Consider the following 20,626-nt stretch of genomic DNA (forward strand, 5'->3'; position numbering starts at 1 on the left):
GTATTTGGGACTGTTTTTATTGTGGGTTTGTTGGTTTTGTTTTGGGGTTTGTTTTTTTTTTTGCAATTTAACAGCCACGGCCTATTTTAAAAAGAACAGATTGGTGATGATGTAAACTGGATAGTTATTTCCACATGCTCCAGATAATTTGAGAAGACAGTCACACCTTCAGTTGTTTTCTTTTGACTCCTTTTTAAACAACTTGTACTATCTTAAAGTAATTCAACTCCAATGAGAACAACAGATTTGAAACTTTTGTCCCCATATATATGTGCATTTTTTGATACTGACATTGCCTAAGCTTTCAATTTCTTCATTCTGGTGTACTCTACATTCTCTGTCTTGCTTATACATAATGCAGGGCATGCAATGATCAGGGTACTTCAGCCCATGCTTAACTTCATTTGTATCCATAATCCTATGGATGGAATTCACATGGTTAAAATTAGGTATGTTAGTAAATCATCTGCCTGAATGGAGGCAGTGAACAATAAGAACAACTCTTTTAATAGAAAAGCTAATGTTCGTCAAGCGCAAAGCATCCTAGGGAGGTAAGTATAGAAGATAGAATGTGTATGATTTTTAAGATTTTAGGAATTCAGGTTAAGGTTTCCATGGTGATGCTATCTTCATCTACTTCCTTATGAACTTGGGTCTCTGCTGAGTTCCACCCACATAAAAGGATAGAACAGGGTCAAAGGTTTTCTGTGTATTTCCAAGTAGACTGCAACAGGAGGAATGATGCTGTTCAACTCAAGTGTTTTGTATCTTAATACGTCAAAGAATTAGTTTTTCCTTTAAGGTCCCCTTCTTTTCCTTAGTGTTCATCCCTCAAAGGAAAACCCTGATACAAGAGTGTGAATTGGAAAAAAATAACATTTTATGCAAGACATATTCTTTAATACAGGCAACACGAGCTCAGTGTAAGATCCAGTGGGCAGAAAGGAGGCTTATGCCACTTCTGCAACTGGACAATCCTGAGGCTTGTCCAAACAAACTTTGTCCAGTTGTTTAAATTTGAAACTAGTTACCCATGGCCCTAAGCATCCCTGGTGAATGGTAAATCTCTGGCCCCTTTCTTGGCCTGTCCCACCTGCTAGTCCCCAAGTCAGAAGAACGCAACCTAACAGTTTGAACTGCTGTAGTACAAAAAGAGTGGTATAATGGTGATTAAATTAGACCACAGATCTTTAGTTCAAGGAGAAGTAACTCAGCCTTTAGAAACATGTCACCCCACTCTGCACATCACTTTGATTTCTCATTTCTTCTGCTACATGAAGCATAAGCTTCTTGTTTCCACTTTGCATTTTTTTGGAGCCCTCTCTCTGCCTATTCAACCTGCAGTTTTTGCTCAGTTCCTAGCACTTGATGCCAGCCTTTGCTGGCTCTGGTTGTGGGCATCCTTTGCCCACTTGTTACATTTGCAAACAAGTCCCTTTGGGTTACCTTCCATGCCTCTGCATTCACATATGAGAAAAATTTCCTATAAACATCTGCAAAATTCCTTCATTGTCCTCTGTCTTATTCCTCTTTAAATCTCTACCTATGAACACCTTGAAATCAGCCAGACTGCTGGTGTTATACCACCTGTTATACCACTCAATTTTGGGTTGTTGTTTCTTCATACTTGCTTACACCCTTCTGTACTGTTTCTGTCTCTTACTACGATTATTAAGTCCTTGGAAGCTGACATCTAATATAATAGAATCTTATTCTATGCCTAGTACAAACTCTGGGGTAACAGAAAGCATAAAAATGAATGAGGCAGTTATGCAGGAAATGTGCATCGTCATGAAATGATATCAGCTGTGATAGCACTGTCACAAAACGCAATCACTGCATAAAATACTGATCTCACTGACTGATCAAGGCTCTTTGACTTCAGTGAAACCCAGGAAATTGCCCTTTGCCATTAAATCTTCAGATAGACACATGGTTTTAAGTAATTTTTTTCTTCATCAACAGTGATCAGAAACCTCCCTTTTTAAAGTGATTTTGACAATGTCATTATACCTGTTGGCCACTGTCTGATCTGGTCTTCATTTTCATTTCTCGTCTACCTCTTCTGCAGTGCACAATTATATGTGTGTTTATATACTGCCAAAATATTTACCACTGTTAGCAATAATTAATAATTATTGACAGTGAGACTATTACAAGAAGCACTTTGTCTGAATGAATCTATACGTTAGGGGAGGTTATGCTGGTGAATAACCAAGAGTGTTTTGCATTTATCATGTTATCTGAAGCAAAGCAAACAATCCTTTTAGAAATACTGCTGTACGATACAAGCTGGCCAAAAACAGCTTTGGACTTCAAAAATGCCCACTCATGTTTAGACTGAAGATTCAATATTTCCTATTCTTTGTTTCATAAATCTAAATAACAATTTGGAGGAAAATTCTTCCTAGAAACATGCATATCTGAAACAGGAGAAATAAGAAACATTTCTGAGAAGTGAGAAATGCTCTGTGATATGAACGTGCTACTTCTATTAACCCATTATTGGGTTTTCTTTTTTTTTTTTTTTGTACATTTTTACAAGAAGCTCAGGGTGCCCAGATAAAAAGAACATCTTTCTCATTTTCCTTCCCACTGCCTCTCTCTATTTTTCCTCCAAAAGCTCAGGACTCAGCAGGCATACCCTTGACATTCATTTAAAGCACCTTTCGACAGTCTCCTTATCATGGACTGAGCTGTTCTTTTTAAAAAAACAAAACTCGCAGTCAATTTAAAGACCGTAAGCTATGGCCCCGGTTCCACGCGAAGCATCGGGCTTTCCCAGGTGTCAGAAGGGGTTCAGAGAAAGTTCAATTGTTCACGGCAAGATTGAAAAACGGAGAGGAGCGAGAAAGAAAGGGTCTCCCCCGCCCAGCATGCACACACATCTGTCCCCGCCGTGCGTGCCCCTCGCCCCACCACTCTGCACACCCACCGTGCCCCAGGCACACCGCAAATGGACCCGGCCAGGTCGGCGCGACATGCACTCGCGGGAGGGAAGGGAAGGGAAGGGAAAAGGGGATGCCTTCGCACGGTCTGATCATCACCATAAAGAGTTAAAGAGAGAGTGAAATGGCTAACGTACACACACCCCGCTCCATACCGGAGAAGAGTCTCCCAGCTGAGGTTTTTGCTCTGTGAGGACCAGGCTGAAACTGACCGCCCCCACGGCCACGCTGGACACCCCTAACCCTATCTCCAGCACGGAGAGCACCAGGAGGCTCCCGATGATCTGGCTGCTGGTGCACATTCTCCCTCGGTCATCCTTCCTTCCCGATCAGCCGGGGAAACCGCGCATCCTCCTCCTCTTCCTCCGGCGCTCCCGCGGCCCTAAGTCGCCCCCAAACTTTTCTTCCTTCGCCGGCAGCCGGGGCGGAGCGGCGCATCCGCGGCCGGCGGGCGCTGCCGAGGGACGGCGGGGCGGCCCGGGAGCCGCCGGGCCCCGCGCAGGCAGGCGCGCCGCCCCGAGCGCGGCCCCGAGCGCGGCCCCGAGCGCGGCCCCGAGCGCGGCCCCGGCGCGGAGCTCTCCAAGGTGCCGGGCAGGCGGTGGGTGCGCGGCACCGCGCTCCTAATGGCTGCGCCTCCGCCGGGAAAGTCGACCTTGTCCGCTCGCCTCCTGCGCTCTCATTGGAATGACCTCACCGGGATTTTTTTCCCCCCCTTCTTGTTTCTCTCCCCCTTCTCTCCCCGGGCTGGGGGGCGGGGGGTAGAGGAGTGTGGCGAGCCCAGCCCGGCTATATTTATGTATGAATCCAGACCCAATGCACGGGCTAGCCGTACGGCAGCCCCGCCCCAGGGCCACCAGCGCGGCACCTTCCCGGTCCTCCCCCGGCACGTCGCTCGCACACCTCCGCCGTCCCGCGCCGGCCGGGCTGCTGGCGGGACGCCGAGCCGATGCCAGCCGCCGGCGGACCCCCGAGACGTGACCCATCTCGGGGGGGAGGTCCGCAGGCCTCCCTCCTCCCAGGTGCTGCTGTCAAAATTCAGGAGGAAGCCCATCTTGTATTGGTGAAAGGGCTGGAGTGTGCTGTGCCTCACCACTGCAAAACTCTGGTCTTCTGCAAAACTCTTCTGCCAAAATAGGCAATTTCTGTAGCCATTCCTGTCACTGACAATGGCCAGAACTGTATCAGTCCTAAAGCAAATAAGCAATAAAGCAGAATAGAACAAGAGGTTCAGGGCTGCTACTTGAGCCATGCTGGATTGCTTGGTACCAATCTTTATTACTGTGCCTTAGATACAGAGAATGCTTTGCCACTCTGACTGCAGTTGTACAGTCCAGGTGTGTTGCACAACATGGTAACACACAGACACTCAATCTAGCACCTTGGCATTCCTAAATATGGATCACCTACATTTGGATATTTACTTTAACAAGAAGGCAAAAAAGCTACATAGACAATTATATACCCCAAATCTAGATCAGGATTCAAAAATTTTGGCATCCTGCATGATTTAAATTATTTGTCTCTATATACATGCTATTTTTGTTTATTCTAAGAAAAACTTATATGGAATGTTTCCTTTTATCAAAAAATCTGCAATTCTTAACCTGTATATAAATCCTACACTCAGATGTGAGAATCCAGAATGGTAGTCTAGACTGGTCCAGTAATTTCCTGGTGCAATTTGGAAGCAAGAGTGTAAGGTTAGCAAGGTCCTGACTTAATTTTTTTTTGGACTTCACAACCCGTCTTGTGTTTTGAGAATAGGTATTATACACATTTTAGAAGATTGGATGCACCATTGCAGGTCAGAGTTTAGTTTTCATTTGTATAAATCTTCAATAATTAATTGTGGTGAGTGGAGTTAGACTGGCATCAAAGTCTGTCACCTTATGGTATTTATATTTTTTAGGCATCCAAGAGTAAGAGGAAGAGGTCCTAAGACAGGGTCTTAATGCTTTCTAGTTTGAAACTTTATGTTTCATATTTTCTCACACTTTTCCCACTTCACAGAAGAACAGTTGATAACATCTAAAGGAAAGCTGTGTTATAGTTAAAGCTGAATTGCCCCCTTTTAATCTCTTATGTTTTAAATGGTACCTGACATCTCTTATCATTAAAAATCAAGGCACAGCATAAAAGTTCCTAAGCTACTATATTTATGTAGGAGGATGGAAAAAGCACAGATTTTCAAGTACCCACATGGGTGTAGGAAGGTGTTTCTGCAATGACAGTATCCTTATTATGTCAGATTGTTATAAACGTTAAAGTGTGCTAAGGTGCAGTGATTTTACTGCTCAGAGTATATTTTACCAGGTCTATAAAATCCAGTGGTGATAAGAGGGGCATTGCATAATGACAGATATAATTAATATATTTAATGCTTGCAGCCAGATAGAGTGCCTGTCACATCAGAATAGAGCTCATGTGACAGAAATAAGATTTCCATAAACAGCTTGTTTTATGTAACATTTCCACTTCAGTCATAATAAGCTGTCAGAAACACGGGGGGAAAGAGACCTTGTGAAAAGTGTGCCCTAGATGGAGATCACTTCATGCAACAGTTAATAAAAGAGAGGTATAAAACTGGACTCCAAAGCAGGAGAGGAAGTGCTCTGGGTGCCTGCTTTCTAATCTGCAGGCTACAGAGAGGTGAAGAGCTAAGCAAGACCTCAGCCAGAGTAAATAAGACTGCTTAGGAGGAGCTGTGTGAGTTATGTCTGTTTTGCACCTTTTCAAATAAAGATGGGAAGGAAATGTAATGTTCTAATCACTACCTTTTTAAAATGAAAAGATACATTCTTTGTCCACGTAATCACTTGTGTTTATTTGTGCTATGTTGCTGCATCATCATTATGTGCTGATCTAGGCAATTAACTTTACACAGGGGACTATTCATGCATACATTTCAGCACATGCTTACATCTTTGCAACATTAAGTTATTTAACTGCTTACTGTCTCAACTGGCTGGTTTTGAAATGTTTCTTGTATTTGTGATTCTGATACAAAAAGATTATGATGAAATGCAAAGGAAAAATAAGGAAGAAAGTCATTCAATGTGCAGGCAAATTTTCATTATAACTGCAGAAAGTTAAATACTGAAATCTCATCTCCAAAGCAAAATTAATCAGAGTCATGAGGGCTTTAGATCTTTCAATTTAAACTCCTGGGTTTGTGAACAAAAGGCATCAATCTTATTCTTCTTGACTTCTTTGAAGGAAAACTTTTTCTCTCTTTTTTGTCATTGGAGACTTTAAAAATGGTTCATGACAAAAAAAATTCTAGTCACACAGCAGGATGAAGGGTAATTGGATGACATAGTACTGGCAATGAAGAAGTAGAAATCAGAGCACAAAGATTCATTTGTATTTAGTCCCTTTTACATGTCTCTGATGACCAAGAGACCCTAAGAAGGTTATAGCCTCTCCATTGGAAATTACCAGCTTTATGTAACACTTTTGTGCATGTATTCATAGCTGAATACATTGTTTAAGTGGTTCAGTTTATTGATTTCCTAATTCCATGTGTCTCTAAAACAATACTGTAATGATTTTTATTATGAATATGAACTGGCCTATAGCATTAAATCAGAACTCAGACCATTGAATCCAATTCAGCATAGGAAATTGTGAAGAAAATAGAAATTGTACATTATCCTGTGGCTGCTTAGAAGATGAGAAATCAGTTGGTGCAGTTCAGGAGGGGAGATACTCTCTAAATATTTGTGTTACTAATATGCAGGTATAAGGTAGCAGTTTTGGACAAATAGACATAAATTTGAGTGATCTTGGAAGCTGGGTTACTTTTTACCTTATTTTACTTTACTTTTTACCTTTATTTTCTAGTCAGCACCAAGAGGAATCAGCCATGCTATCTTGGAATATTTGACATAGACAAAATGACTTCTACCAGGACATTCTCTGGAAAATGGAAAAATCCAGCTTCAAGGGCAGATTGCAAATCCTCTTTTTTTCACAAGTACCTTATGCTTTCAACTTTGCAGATTCTGTTTCTTTACAATCTTTTGTCACCTGGATCCCTTCAATTAAGTTTGACTGAAGAAAAGCCAAGGAAAACCAGTACTCTAACAAACAGCTTTTAAGTGTTTGGGGTGACACACTGCCTTGGATTCTACAGAGTTGCCTATTGATTTCACTCTAAAACCAGCTGTATCAATTGCATCCTGTCTATAGAAATGTGTGCAAAACAGCCTTTAGGGTATTCCTTTATTTTTTTTCCTTTTTTATCTTTTTTTTTTTCTCTTTTTTTTCTCTTTCTTTTCTTTTTCTTTCCTTATTTTTTTGTGCAGAATCAACTCTTAGAAAATTTTACCCCTTAGTTTTTTCATACTACAAATTAGTATGTGCTGACATTCAAAAATGGGAAGCAAACCCCATCTAAATCTTGTACAGGAGAAGATAAGGGACTGTCATTGATTTTGTCTGTTCAAAGTTCAGTACTCAGGCAAACTTTCTGCTGAATGAGTAGTTCAGGCCTGGTAAAGCTAGGATCTGTGTCACTGAAGTGACTGTTAAGCTTGCTAGGTCACAATTGTTTTTCTTCGATCAAGTCTTTAAGGTATTGGCTTACAACACGCTCAAAAGAATCTGATGACATAAACTAAATGTACTTGGCACATATTTTCATTCTCACACTTATAGAGCTGCAGAAGTTATTCCACAGCTCTGTAGCTCATCTCATAGCTCCACTCCTGAAGCTGTGAAGCCATGGAGAGTGGTTTGGGAGGATCAGCATGATCATATAACATGAGCATATAACAGCTCTGCAAAGAAAAAAAGGCATTGCCATGGGCTGCCTTCTTGTACTCTACTCAATCATTATTAAATCTACCAAGACAGTGAGCATTTCGTTCTGACCATTTCTGAAACCTGCCTACAACCGTGAAGCAATTGCACTTTTCAGCAATGCAGCACTGTACTAGGTGTGAGCATTAAAAAGTTACCAGATACAGTTCCTAGCTGTGCCACAAGTATCTCACTGACATCTTCTGCACACATCTCTTTTCATCTTGTCCTCTGCAACAAACTAGTTTTCAAATGACATTCACATCATCACTGCTTGCAAGATTTAGTCTGCTGTTTGGGACTACTGATCCTAAATAAAAAAGGAACATAAATCTTTATTCCAAATAATTTATTTGATGTAATGACCGGAAATTCTGATTTATTGTCTCATTTGGTTAAAGCATGGTGCTAATAACATTAAGGTTGCAGGTTAGATCCCTGTATGAGCCGTTCACTTAAGAGTTGGACTTGATGATCCTTGTGGGTCCCTTCCAACCCAGACTATTCTGATATTCTGTGATTAACCTTGGATGTTCAAAACGAAGCAAAAGTGAGATAACATCATTACTGTCTTGCTATATAAACAGAATGTGTAAACAGACTCTTCAGGATGGTAAATTACCGTGTGCTTTGAATTGCATGACTTACATAACCTGTCTGACATTCTTTCACTCTGCCATTTTTCACTGTCTGGTCTTCCCTTTTAAGGGTAAGTTTCATATTCCACAGAAGTCCATAAAATCAAGATTTAATGAAATCCTTCTGTTCAGAATGCAGTCAAAATATTTTCTTACAATGAAGACTGTAATAAAGCATTCTCAAACCTAAAATGCTGTGAAATGAGTGTCTAACTAACACCTCAGTGTACTGTAGATCTGCCATTGTATTTTAGAATCCTGCAAGGCATTCAAGTAGTAAGGTTAGAAGGTGTCTGAGTAATATCAGCCCTCGTACACTACAGCACTCAAGTGAATTCAGAATTCGCCTTATGAATAACACTTTTCTGAATGGGAATGAATCTAACACGTGTACAGCTAAATATGCACTGAAGGGCTTTGCTGAATCAGAGTCATTACAGCTTCCATCATGTAGATTCCCAAAGATCGCATTTGCCTAAATGGGAGCACAGCCTGAAGGAGGGCTAGGACAGACCTGCACGTGTTGAGTGGCCTGACAGACCACATAACTCATGCATGATAGGAATTTGTGCTGCTACAGAAACCAGGAATAGTGCCAACCCAGAAACTAGTGCTCAAGAACCTCAGGACCAGTATCTGCTCCCATTTTTGGCATCCAGTACACTGTAGAAAAAGGCAGAGTCCAGGCTCCAGCTGTTGCCTGCTCATACTTTTTGGATGAGTCATGAAAGAGATAACAGCTGGTGTGAACCCTGTTAAGAGCCCTAATGTGAAGCCTCTCAGGATAGTTTTGCTGTTGAATAAGGACTGTGTTTTTTTCCTTCACCAGCTCTTTTAATTAGATCAGAATTTATCTCCCACTGAGTAATTTTTTTTCCAGAGATGAGATACCATTGTGTTGAAAAAAAACCTTGAGTATGGTGTATGTGAGCTGTTACTTGAGAAGATTTGAAACAAGATTTTCTTTTGTTGCATCATTCTTTGCAAAACAATTGTTAAATTTTTGTGTCCAAGGTAGAGTACAGAGAAACAAAATCATTAAAAGTCTAAAATAAAAATGAAAGTATTTAGGGACCAAAGTTTAATTATTCACATTCTTTCAATGTTAGGCAAAAATAGGAATTAATGATTAACAAAAAGATTTTCCTTGAACTGTACATGCCTCCATCATCTTCTTTTCTCTGCCAAACAGTAATAATAATTTTTATTAGAAACACACTTTATGATGAAAGTGAAGAAAGAATCCAAAATGGTAAGCTCAGAGGGCACAGAGTTGAAAGGGTGATTTGTCAACATGCCTGGAAATCATAGTTTTTCTTGGACTATGTGCAGCAAACTGTTAGTTATTGTAACACATGATTTTATGGAAGATCTGTAGTCTGACCCAGTTTCTTGTCCAGTTGGTAAAAATCTTACAACTAAATGAAATGTAAATTGATTTGGGTATTGCTGTATTATGGCTATTCGTCGGTCAACATTTACAAAGAGTTTTCACAGCTGAAAAAACACAGACTATATTGCTAGAATAAAGTCCTATTACATCCATCTACAAAGCTCAGATTATTTTTGGTCAATAATATCTGTAGATTGCTGAAAGTTTAGCAGTGTCAGACCTGCTGTCTGGCTGGGAAAGTTGTCTAGTCACATCAGTATCAGGGAATTAGGGGTTTGTGTAAAAATGGCCAATGGTAACAGTGGGAAGAAGCCATAGTTACCCTGGCTCTTTCTTTTGCTTTATAAAATCACCTCTGGACTTTATAAGAATACATGCTACAGATATAATGTTATAAAATAGAATCCTGGATTTACAGCTCTGAAAAGCAAGTGTATCTGTAACAACCATCCCTTGGTGCATTTGGTTCCCACATGTTTTGGTCAGATCAGTTCACACATATCTGACAAAGAAACCAGATTCCACAGACAAAATCTGCCTTCTCCTAAATACTAACAAACTTTGTGCCACGAGAGCTCTGCTTACTCAGGTAAGTACTCTGCACATGGTGAGACAAGATAGTTCCTTCAGTTTCCATCTGACTCTTAGTGATCTGTGCTATCATCCTGTATTGCTAATCAGCTCTCTGACTCCTGATTAAATGTTAAAAAACAACAACATATCAGCAAAGCTATATTGCTTAGCTAAATTGTACAATGATTAATTTAGTAGTGTTTTATCCTGGGTGAACAAGAAAAAAATGTATCTCAGCAAAAAACTGCTGAGGAACATATTAATTGCAATTGTTTCAAGATAAAGTACTGAGGACACAGGAAGAATTACAAATAATGATCTTAAAATTGCATCCATCTGGCAGCAATTACTATAGTTGAGCAATCAAAAAGGTCTCATACCTTCCCAACCAGCAGAACAGTGAGTTCTAGCTAATAGTAAAGACTGATTTTGTAACAATTTGTAACGGTCATATTGCAGTAGTATTTTCACTTCTGCTTAGTGCTTGCCATCTTGAAAAGGGGAGCACAGAGCTGTTTTGGCTTCTGATTCAAAGCTCATTCCCCAAAATGTGTTCCTGATACATTTTTGACATTGTCTATTATCTATGATAATTACACTAAACTACTTTAAAAACTGCGGATTACTGTATAATAATTTTTAAGGATGGGTTTGTGTGTGTGTAGGAAAATTAAAACATCTTAAAATAAGACAACAGCAAACTAAGAAATGTGTATTTAAAAGACTTACAGATTGTCTCATGCCTCTGCTGGAAGGGAACAGGTTATTTTCATGGGACTGACATTTCCTTTCAGAGCTGGGACAGTGCTATTCAGAGAGTTAACCAGACCTTCAGCAGGGGAGGAATAGCACTGCCTTGGGTCAGCAACAGGTTTAAACTGTATATTTTTTTCAAAAATTAACTCTTGATCTAAATGGAATGCCCCCAAAACAATATTTCCCTTCTGAAAACTAGATGTTAAATGTACATATAATTAATAAAAATATCTTAGTTTTTTTAAGATTGAACTTAAAAATTATGTAAATTTTATCATCTGCAAGATGCCTACATGAAAACTGATGACTGTTTGGAAATAGATGCTTTTGTGAAAAAAAAAAATGAAGAAAGAGATGCCACTTCAATATAATAAACAGAAGACATGTTTTCCCTCTTGCCTCATCTCCCTCCAATAGCACTCTAGAAATATCGGCATAGATTTCTGCTTACTACATGATATTTGGGAATTGGAAGGAAAAGATAAAATACCACAGATATAAGTGTATTTAATCAGTACCTAGCTATTGTGGTCAAATGCAATTCAACATAGGTAAAACAAAAAATTTCTGTCATTTGCTGACTTAAATAGACTGCATATTAATTGAGTGCATTAATCTATTTTAAATCTGGTAGAGCTGAGCCTATGTATTATCACCCAAAAATCTACCCTGCAGGAATAGATATGAATAAAAACATCCTCACCCATATTTAACACCAGAGTAATTAAGGTTTCTAAATTTACCAACTCCTATCACACCACATACAACTTTTTATTTGTCAGCTATTTCTCAGAGCTGTAGTGCCTTGGGGGAAATCGTCACCCCTGGAAGATTGTCCTGTCATTTATAATTCATTTATGGTTCCACGCACTGTAGATACAGATTACAAACCAAGACAGGGAATTTGAAGGATATAGGAAAATCAGTTCTTTTACAGGAGAAGTTCTTTTTATAGTATATTTGTTTTATCATTGCTTTAAATTATTTAATGTTCCTCTTTCTGGTTACCGATTTAGATGGACAATTTTCACAGAGAAGAGTATGATTTCCCTGGTTAAGCATTCAAATAATTTAAATCTGTCAACCAAACAATGTTAATTTTATATGATGAAAACAAACACTTTACTGAACTCTCCCTAGCTTGCAAACACAGGTATATTATTTCTATGTGGCCCTATATATTTAATATTCATAAAGAAAAGAAACCAAACAGGGCATCACAACTTGGGAAAAAAAACCAACCCAAACCTGAAAACATTCACTAGAATAAAATCTACAAGGCTACTGATATACCAAGACAAATTCATAGTCATATTTAAAGAAAAAACCTCATCCAGATATACTTCTATTCCCTTATATCACTATAAATCAGGAATATGCAGCTGAAACTAGTGGGCCATCAGCAGATGTAAAAATGAGGGGAAGTGCTTCTGTGACAAGGTAAGTAATTTCTGCATCACATGCTTATGTATAACACCTGCATTTCCAGAGCAGCACAAAGAGATTTAAGTCTATATTAGAATCTATTTGGAGTTTGGAGTCTATTAAATAAGAATCTGCTGTTCCCTGAAAATAACATTTCCCATTTGTAAGACAGAAATAATCCTTGTGCTTTTGTTTTTGTCTGATTTGATTAAGAGCATGCCCTTTCTCAGAGGCTGGTTCTCATTACATGTCAGCACTGTGCCTCACTCCAGTGCCATTTGTTCTCGTGGAAGAAAGCAGTAAGTGTTGTCACTCGAGGTCTGAATCAGTAGGATTTTGCTGTCATGCCAGCCTAAGGCACACTATTCTGTGGGTTTGGCCAGACATGGTGATGCTTCAGCCCAGAGCCTGGCAGTAGGAGAGTATCCTCATTAAAAGGAAGGTCCCCAAGTGTTTAAGCTGTAAGGTTTCCTTTTGAGATGCTTCACGATAACCACCTGGGCTCTTGAGGACAGGTCATGTCCCTGACTTCCACTCTTGTTTCAAGAGGGTAAAGGCCTTCAATTAAGTGGGGAACCACTAAATCAGATTTTCCCTGTTTGGAAACAAATTCATGCCTTTGGGGTTTAAATTTCTTTGCTCTCCATTTACAAAACTGTGTGAAAAGAAACACTAATTGCATTTTTTTTTAATCTTTGCTGCTGGGCAGAGAAAATGCTGCATAGTCCAGAGAATTCGTAACATGTCCGTAGGCGTACAGTTTTCTTAATTTAAATAAACAAAACAATTAGTAGCTTAACAAAAAGGACTCAAGTTATTTCTTGTTTTTCAGTTTCCAAAACAAATGACTATTATTCATTGTACTTAAACTCCAGAAAACATTTTTCAAATTAAATTAATTCAAAGAGATCACAGGAAAATGCCTCCGGATGAAGGAAATACAGCATTATCTATGACACAGGCTATTTTAGTAGATGTCACCAGTTTCAACCGTTTGTGTTGTCATATAAGCATAAATCACAATTTGAAATTATTTGAACAGTAATGCAAAAGGAAACAAGAGGAGAACAAACAATGTCTATAAATAGTTATGGTGAAATAATTTTAAGAGAACTGTTCTTTTGAGAAAATAAAAACTACATAGGAATTACTTTATTTCAATAACATTTTTAATTAAAAATATCACATGTGCTTTATTTCCCGTTAGTCATTTTGTTTTCCATTTTTCTGTGGATCAATGTGAAATTCCTCTCTGTATAATAATAACTATTAACTTGATGTTGATGTTCTGTGGCAAAAGGAAATATTTTAACTTGACTTTGTTCCAACAGGACAGAAATCAAGTTAGAAGCATTTCTCCCAAAAAAGAAATGTCTTTCAAAAAAGAAAGGATTTCTTACATCCTTCACGAGTTATTGTACTGGTTTTTTTCCACAACTATAGAGATTAAGGTGTAGGCCAACTAGTTTTTCTGCTCTGCATACAACCTGAAAACTAGTATTCCACACATAAAGAAATTGCCTTACTTAAAATCCTAAGTCAGGTACAACACATTTCCTGCTCCACTGGCCAATCTGCAAAAGAAAATAGTTCTTCTTCATACACAGAACACTGTGTCTTGTTCCCTACTCATTCCTAGTCATCCTCTCTCATCTTCCATTTCTCTCTCCTCAGGAGGTAAAAGTCTTTCAACAGATTACTGTGGTATTGTAGAAATGCCAATACTGTGGTATTGACCATGGCTCTTTCATTTGTGTTCTTTAAAGTCACATGTTTTTTTAAAAAATACTTTAAATTATCAGCTTCTTCCTGTGTATGTCTGCAGAAACCGATGTAACCTATCAAAGACTTGATCCTGCTGCCCTGAAATAATTAAAAAATGTCTGTCAAGATCTGGTACACTGGAATAGCTGCTGTGGTAAACCCAGCTGGAAGATTGTAGAAATTCAATGACAGCAACATTGTGGAGTATATTAATTTTCTACTGGGTGGGAGTCAATCCCACCTATTTCATTGGGCTTACCTGGCTATGTGGTAGAAGGTAAATATTTGCTTACTATTCCACCACCATCACCACCATCATACCAGCACCACAAGCTATTATATCTTTGATATAGAGCTAAAGCAGATTTGGAAGAGCAATCTGGATTTTTATCTGCCTTGTGTATCAGCAGCAAAATTGCCAGCTAAACCCTAATTGTGGATTCTTTATGACAGGTAATAATAGGAGATGCAGAGAAGATCACAGCCTGTATTTCATCTACCATGCTGGGCTGAAAGAGCTAACAGCTTAAAAAAATGCTTTGATTTGTAAGCAAAGCACATTTTATTTGGGTGTCACCAAGCGAGAATATACAGGGGACTGTACTGGAGAGTGAAGCTGACCCTGGGGAAGTCAATAGGAATTTTCCCAATGACTTTAGTGGAACCAGCATTTCATTCAATATCTCTTTTCTCAACATTCCACAGCTTTGTAGGCTTATTAAAAAAAAAAAAAAAAGAAAAAAGAAAAAACCCAAACCAAAACAAAAACCACAGTACCAAACAATACTTGTAAATAACACAAGAACGATTCCTTTGCAGAAATATAACTTTGTCAAATGCTCTGCCTTGCAGTGTAGACATGCTGCTCCCACCAACTTTGGCAGGAGCAGGGCAAACTCACAATTTGAAGAATTTGACCCCTGAACTTGGTGCCCATTTAATGGTTTGGCACACAACCACCAGAGTCTTTGGATTTTGTGGTCTTATTCCATCTGCCTATGTGTTGACTGTAATTTAACTTTACATCCTGAGCTAATCTAGCTCTTGATTGATTTCTGAGCAAATCACAACTTCAAATCATAAATTACACTAATTCTTTTCAATTTGTAAGTCCAGCTAGAAGTTTTGTGTGACTGCAGATGGTTTCTGAATCAGCTTTTCCTTCATGTGACATAGGATCCTGTGTTTTCATCAGTACAATGTAACTTTCCGTATAGCCCATTTTGTGCAGTAACTGGCCCATTAAATCTCTCATTTAAAGTTGTTCCACAGCCGATGACTGAACTTGGAAACACACAGCAAGGTTTATAAAATGAATCTCAGACACATTCCCTAGACTATGAATCCTTCTCAGGTTAGCAGTTTTAAATATAGTCTGGTTGGGAATGACTTTTGCCCTCACTTCATTGTAGTTGCCAATTATTTAGACAGGCATCTGACGTTCCTAAGCCTGGTGTCTCTTGTAAAGTCTCATGCCTGGCAGCAGAGAGTAGGTCTTTGAGCTCATTCTTTTCTGCTTTGCACCTGCCAAGCTCCTGCTCACAGAAAGTAAGAAGTGATTCTAAAATGTCCCAAAATTGGAAAAAAGTCATCTCACCTCAAGAATATGTGTCATGGACAAAAAAAGCGATCAGACAGTGGACCAAATTCTGCTTTCTGAGCTATAGTATTGATATTGTTACTTTGTATTTGCTCTTTTCAATGGTACAGTAAAGGTGTATTTAATCCTCTAAATTTTAAACTAGGTTTTCCCTCTGTGTAATAAATTATTTAGACCAATGCTGTTAATTTTTATTTCATTATCTTCTTGGTTAATCTTTGTCTAAACATTTTCATTCTATGGAAAAGTGCTTATTAAGAAAAACTTTAGTTAAGTATGTGAAGTATTTGAATCACATGCATTTATCAACACGTCACTTCCTTTTAAAAAAGTGTTTTATATTGATTCTGCAAAGTACAGGAGACTATTTTGAGGACAAAATTTTAGGTGGAGAATAGCTTGAGCTAAAGCTTCACAGGAAGTTAATAAAGTTCCTATACATAGTTTCAGTATCAACTACTTAAAATATGTGTTTTGATAGAATGCAGTTTTTAAATTCTTGGCTTTAATAAGCCTTTGTAAGGAAGAATCTTTAACAAAGAAGGTTGCTCTCATCACTTCTGTGAAACCAATTATTCTAAAATTAGGCACCTCTAAATGTGACTTTATAAGAAGTTTCTTCTTAGGCTTTTCTCCACTAACCCATGGGACAAAACAAAAAAAGTGTCAGTTAATGGCACATATGATGCTTAAAACAGGCTATCTGAAACAGAGGCCAAGACAAAATTAGGAGAATAAAAAGAGGACAAATTTATTGAAGACCTGAAGGTACATTCAGGGCAAGCAAAGTCCTCCTCATGGGGCTACACCTAAAATGGACACCGGGTCACAAGCCCCTTAACTTTTATAAATTCTGTCCTATTAGTATATTGGCCCTTAATTCTCCAATCACACCCTTAGGCAATGATGTTAACCATCCCAGGCCTGCTCCCCACCACTCCCACTTGTTTACATATTTTCAGGCCCTGGGACAACGAATGTGTCCTTGGATTTCCTATTTAGAGGGATTTGTTTTGGCTAAAGGTGCTGGGAACAGAGGTCTTTTGCACATTATAAGAAGCACAGAGCTACACCAAGTTACAGATACATGAAGAGTGAAAAACTAGAAATCATTAAGGCATCCCATACTGATCTGAACCCATAACAGAAGACTGCACACCATTGCTCCTCCTCATCCTTTGGGGCCCAGGGGTCAGAACTGATGGCTGATCCAACTGCCCATGCAGCACTCATTGCACACTCTGTTCTGCCCTAGCTACACTGACTCAGTGGATCCTCGAGGCTTCAGTGAACATTGGGCTGTGGTCTTAAAGAGCTAACACTGATAATTATTACAGCTGCTGATCATTTTTGGTCTCTCAACTTCTTGGTAAAATGGGTCCTGCATTCCACTGTTGCACTGCAACTCATTTTAGCCAACAGAATGTGTTTCGCGTCTGCAGAGCATTAATGGGTACCTGCTCATGGGTTGGCATAGAGCAATTCTGATGGCATAACTGTTACAAAAACACCTTTTGTTTGTATAAATATGCATCTGCTCACCCTAGTGGCACTGGCTATACTAGTTTTTCCTGTCAGTGACAGCCTTCAAGGTTCACCAACAGCTTTGCACTGAACTTCACAACCTTCAGATCAATGGCAGATTGAACATTGTTGTAGGTTGTCTTAATCCTCGAGGGGAACAAAAGCCACCTCACCGCTGGAGCCGGCCAGGCTAACCAGAGCTGTCTGGCACTCAGGCCAGCTCTTGAGCTCTGCAGAGTACATTGTGTCTCCAGTTCCGTTAGCACTCAACTCCTCTGCTTATGTTCAGGTCCTCGGGACCACTGCTGAAGAGCAGTAGACTGCATGAGGCTTTGTTCAATACCAAATGAGCCAAGACTTGTGCTCTGACAAGTTGTGCCCTGTGGTATTTTTTGTGCATCGTGTATATTTTAACTCCTTTCAAAGAGCAAGGAAGTAGATTTGACAGTAATTCATGATGGAAAGGGGAAAGAGTAAATTGTTAGCTCTATGCACCACCAGGTGTATGGATGAACTTAATGACAGGCATCATGCAAGGTATGAACACACATTTGGGGCCCTTAAACCCTGAGAGAAAATTTAACTACTTGAAGATGCATCCATATGGGTGAGACTTACTGACAGAAGGACAAGTATTATTTCATTAATAACAATGTTCAAATGTTTCTTCTTCTGTTTTCAATTGCATATAATTTTCATTTCAGTTCAAAGTTACCTATGGGGGTTATTTTCTTCTAAGTGTACAGAAATTAATTCTGGGAAGAAGGGGACACGCAAACTATCAACATCAGGGTAAGATATTAATGTTTCGATCCATGTCAAAATTTGGTCAGCCCTTTCTCTTCTCTATATGGCAATAACAGTTGAATTCCTCTGACCCCAACTTGTGAGGTCTTGCTAATTTTTTTTTTAATACTGCGCATGCCCAGGATGATGCAGCATAGTAGCCTCTTTCTTTTTGAGCTCAGAAAAAATTCAGTAGAAGCAAAAATGCAGCAGCAAATCTGTTCAAAGATCCAGAATAACTCTGTAGATTTCTCTTTTTCCTTTTTGTATATGATTAGAAAAGTTTTTCCTTTCTCTCTGGTGTGCCCTCTACTTGTTTACCCTTTTAGTTATTTCACTCTGCAATTGCACTTTGCTTATTCTGAGGAATCCCTTCTCATGGCATCTTTATTATTTAAGGAGAGGCACTCTGGAATTAATAATGGCAAGTTTGTGAAAGTCATGTGCTCCACAATTTGTTTCAGAATTCTTAATTTTTTTTCAAAATTTCTTTTTAAGACTGAGCTCTAGAATAGTAGTCTTCCATTAGTGATTGTCCAGCTAGAGACATTGATGGAGACAAGATGTGCGGTTACTTTGAAGTATAAAGAAATGTCTTTCAAAAAAAAAAGCTGCTAGATTTCAGAGAACATTTCACATCACCACGATCCCATACACCTGAACTGGTGGGTTACAAATCCAGAGGCAAGAGGCATCTACTATAAAAATCCCTCCTGAGAAGAGTGGTAAAGATACAAAGTACATGACAAGAAGATGGTTTGGAGACAGTAAGGACTTTGTCTTACCTTTGTTAAAAAGGGAGAAGTATTGGAAGGGTTTAATTTTTTTTTCTGTAAATAAATAGCTCTTCCTTTCCATAGTTAAATATTTTTCAATACACGTGGGCTTCAGGCACCTGATGATGGTGATGATGGTAATGATAATGTTGTTTGCTATATGTGTAATGAAACATCCTACACTGGCATTTCGCAATGTTCTTTCTAGAAAGCCTTAAATAAACTCCAAGCAAATTAGAAGCTATATATACTTCAGAAAGTTAAAAAAAAAAGTTTTAAGCACACCAAGTATTCCAGTAGTTTTTTTCCGTGTCTTCAGGCAAGGTGGTTCACCTCAAAGCATCCAAAGTGTGCACAGGAAGAGAATGTGGGATATTTGTTGCTGATCCAGATAAGGTGCAACCTGATCAGTCTTGATCTGGCCAAATGATAGAATGATTGCTTGGTGTTGTGCTGAGATACAAGAATCTCACACTCTCCTCTTCAGTAAAGCTCATCCTCTGTTATCCTCTGGCTATTTGCTTGGTCTTGCAAAACACTTGACTATCTACTCACTGTTTATTTTGGTGAAATTGCTAAGCATCAAGCTCTTGTTGCCTGCTTTTTTTCCTATGTAACTGGACCATATCAGTAGTGCAATTCATTTTTCTACCAGATGAGAGAACTGAAAGAACAGAAAGAAACTGTGTTTTCTCATGGTCAATTTTTAATTTAAATGCATTTTCACTTAACTAATCACATTTGTTTTTACCCTTCTTGGACAGTAGCTTTCTAGTTTGATATAGTTAATAGAGTATTTTCTACAAAGTGCACATTAAAAATTAATGAAATCAGCATGAACAAACACAATAAATAATTTCTTTGTTTGCCTGGCCATATAATTTTGTAGACTTTTCTTCTGTTTACTTAAATGCAAGAAGTAAAACATTCACAGTATTAGTCCTATGTGGTTGTGAGGTAAATAGTTTCTGTATAATACAATGACGATGGAGGCTTATTGCCAGATTTCCAGTTCTTCATGCATTACAATGCGCAAACAATAGAGCTTTGACAATGTTGTTAGAACATAAAATAATTATTAAAAAAAAATTAGCCAAGTGGAATTCTCAATACAATATGTCAACCCAAGATAAGGTATTTATATATATTGAACACAGACAAATCTCCTGCTTTTGTAGTGGAAGTAAATGCTTTGAGTCAAGGGCTCAGTGGGAAACTCTGATGGTACTGAGGCAATGCCAAAATGGGAAAGAAGTCCTTCAGGCCTGACATTATGGGGGTGTGGACACAGTAGGACTTGTTTTGGATGCTATCAGAATGAAAATCATAAATGTTGATAGCTGCCTACGGTACCTGCTGTTATAGCTGAGAGCACTCACATGGCTAACAGGATATGTGATGTTTCAGGACCTCTTCTTTTAGAGGCTCACTGTGGTTCTGCTGGCCTTGGTGGGAGGACTGTTTGATCAATGCTGAGTGTTTTGGTAATCCATCTGGAGAAGTCATAAAAATTTTTAGAGAGAGTCTAACAGTACTTCCAAAAAAGTTGCCTCTGCAAAAAAGAAGTTAGACTGAATACAGGAGAAAAGCTTTTCTCTGTATTACTCAGGAGATCAAAGATCTGTCTGGATAGACAGATT

General features: G+C 38.8%; 1 protein-coding gene across 6 annotated transcripts in view; it reads right to left on the reverse strand.

Annotated features, from left to right (window-relative positions):
• TMEM196 (transmembrane protein 196) overlaps positions 1-20,626 on the reverse strand; it is a 96,262-nt gene that overhangs the window by 15,824 nt on the left and 59,812 nt on the right. The window contains exon 1 of one of the 6 annotated variants that reach the window (XM_085050880.1): positions 3,092-3,765. The exons of 1 other annotated variant lie outside the window; for it this stretch is intronic. In XM_085050880.1, the coding sequence (XP_084907006.1) occupies positions 3,092-3,250 (159 nt within the window). In that variant the 5' untranslated portion in view covers positions 3,251-3,765. Of the gene's footprint in view, positions 1-3,085; positions 3,766-20,626 lie in introns of those variants that run through there. 4 more of the 6 variants (XM_085050879.1, XM_085050881.1, XM_085050882.1 and 1 more) reach the window with 4 other exon arrangements.

This window comes from Lichenostomus cassidix, chromosome 2, assembly GCF_008360975.1.
Source record: "Lichenostomus cassidix isolate B80296 chromosome 2, HeHo_3.0, whole genome shotgun sequence".
Lineage (NCBI taxonomy): Eukaryota > Metazoa > Chordata > Aves > Passeriformes > Meliphagidae > Lichenostomus > Lichenostomus cassidix.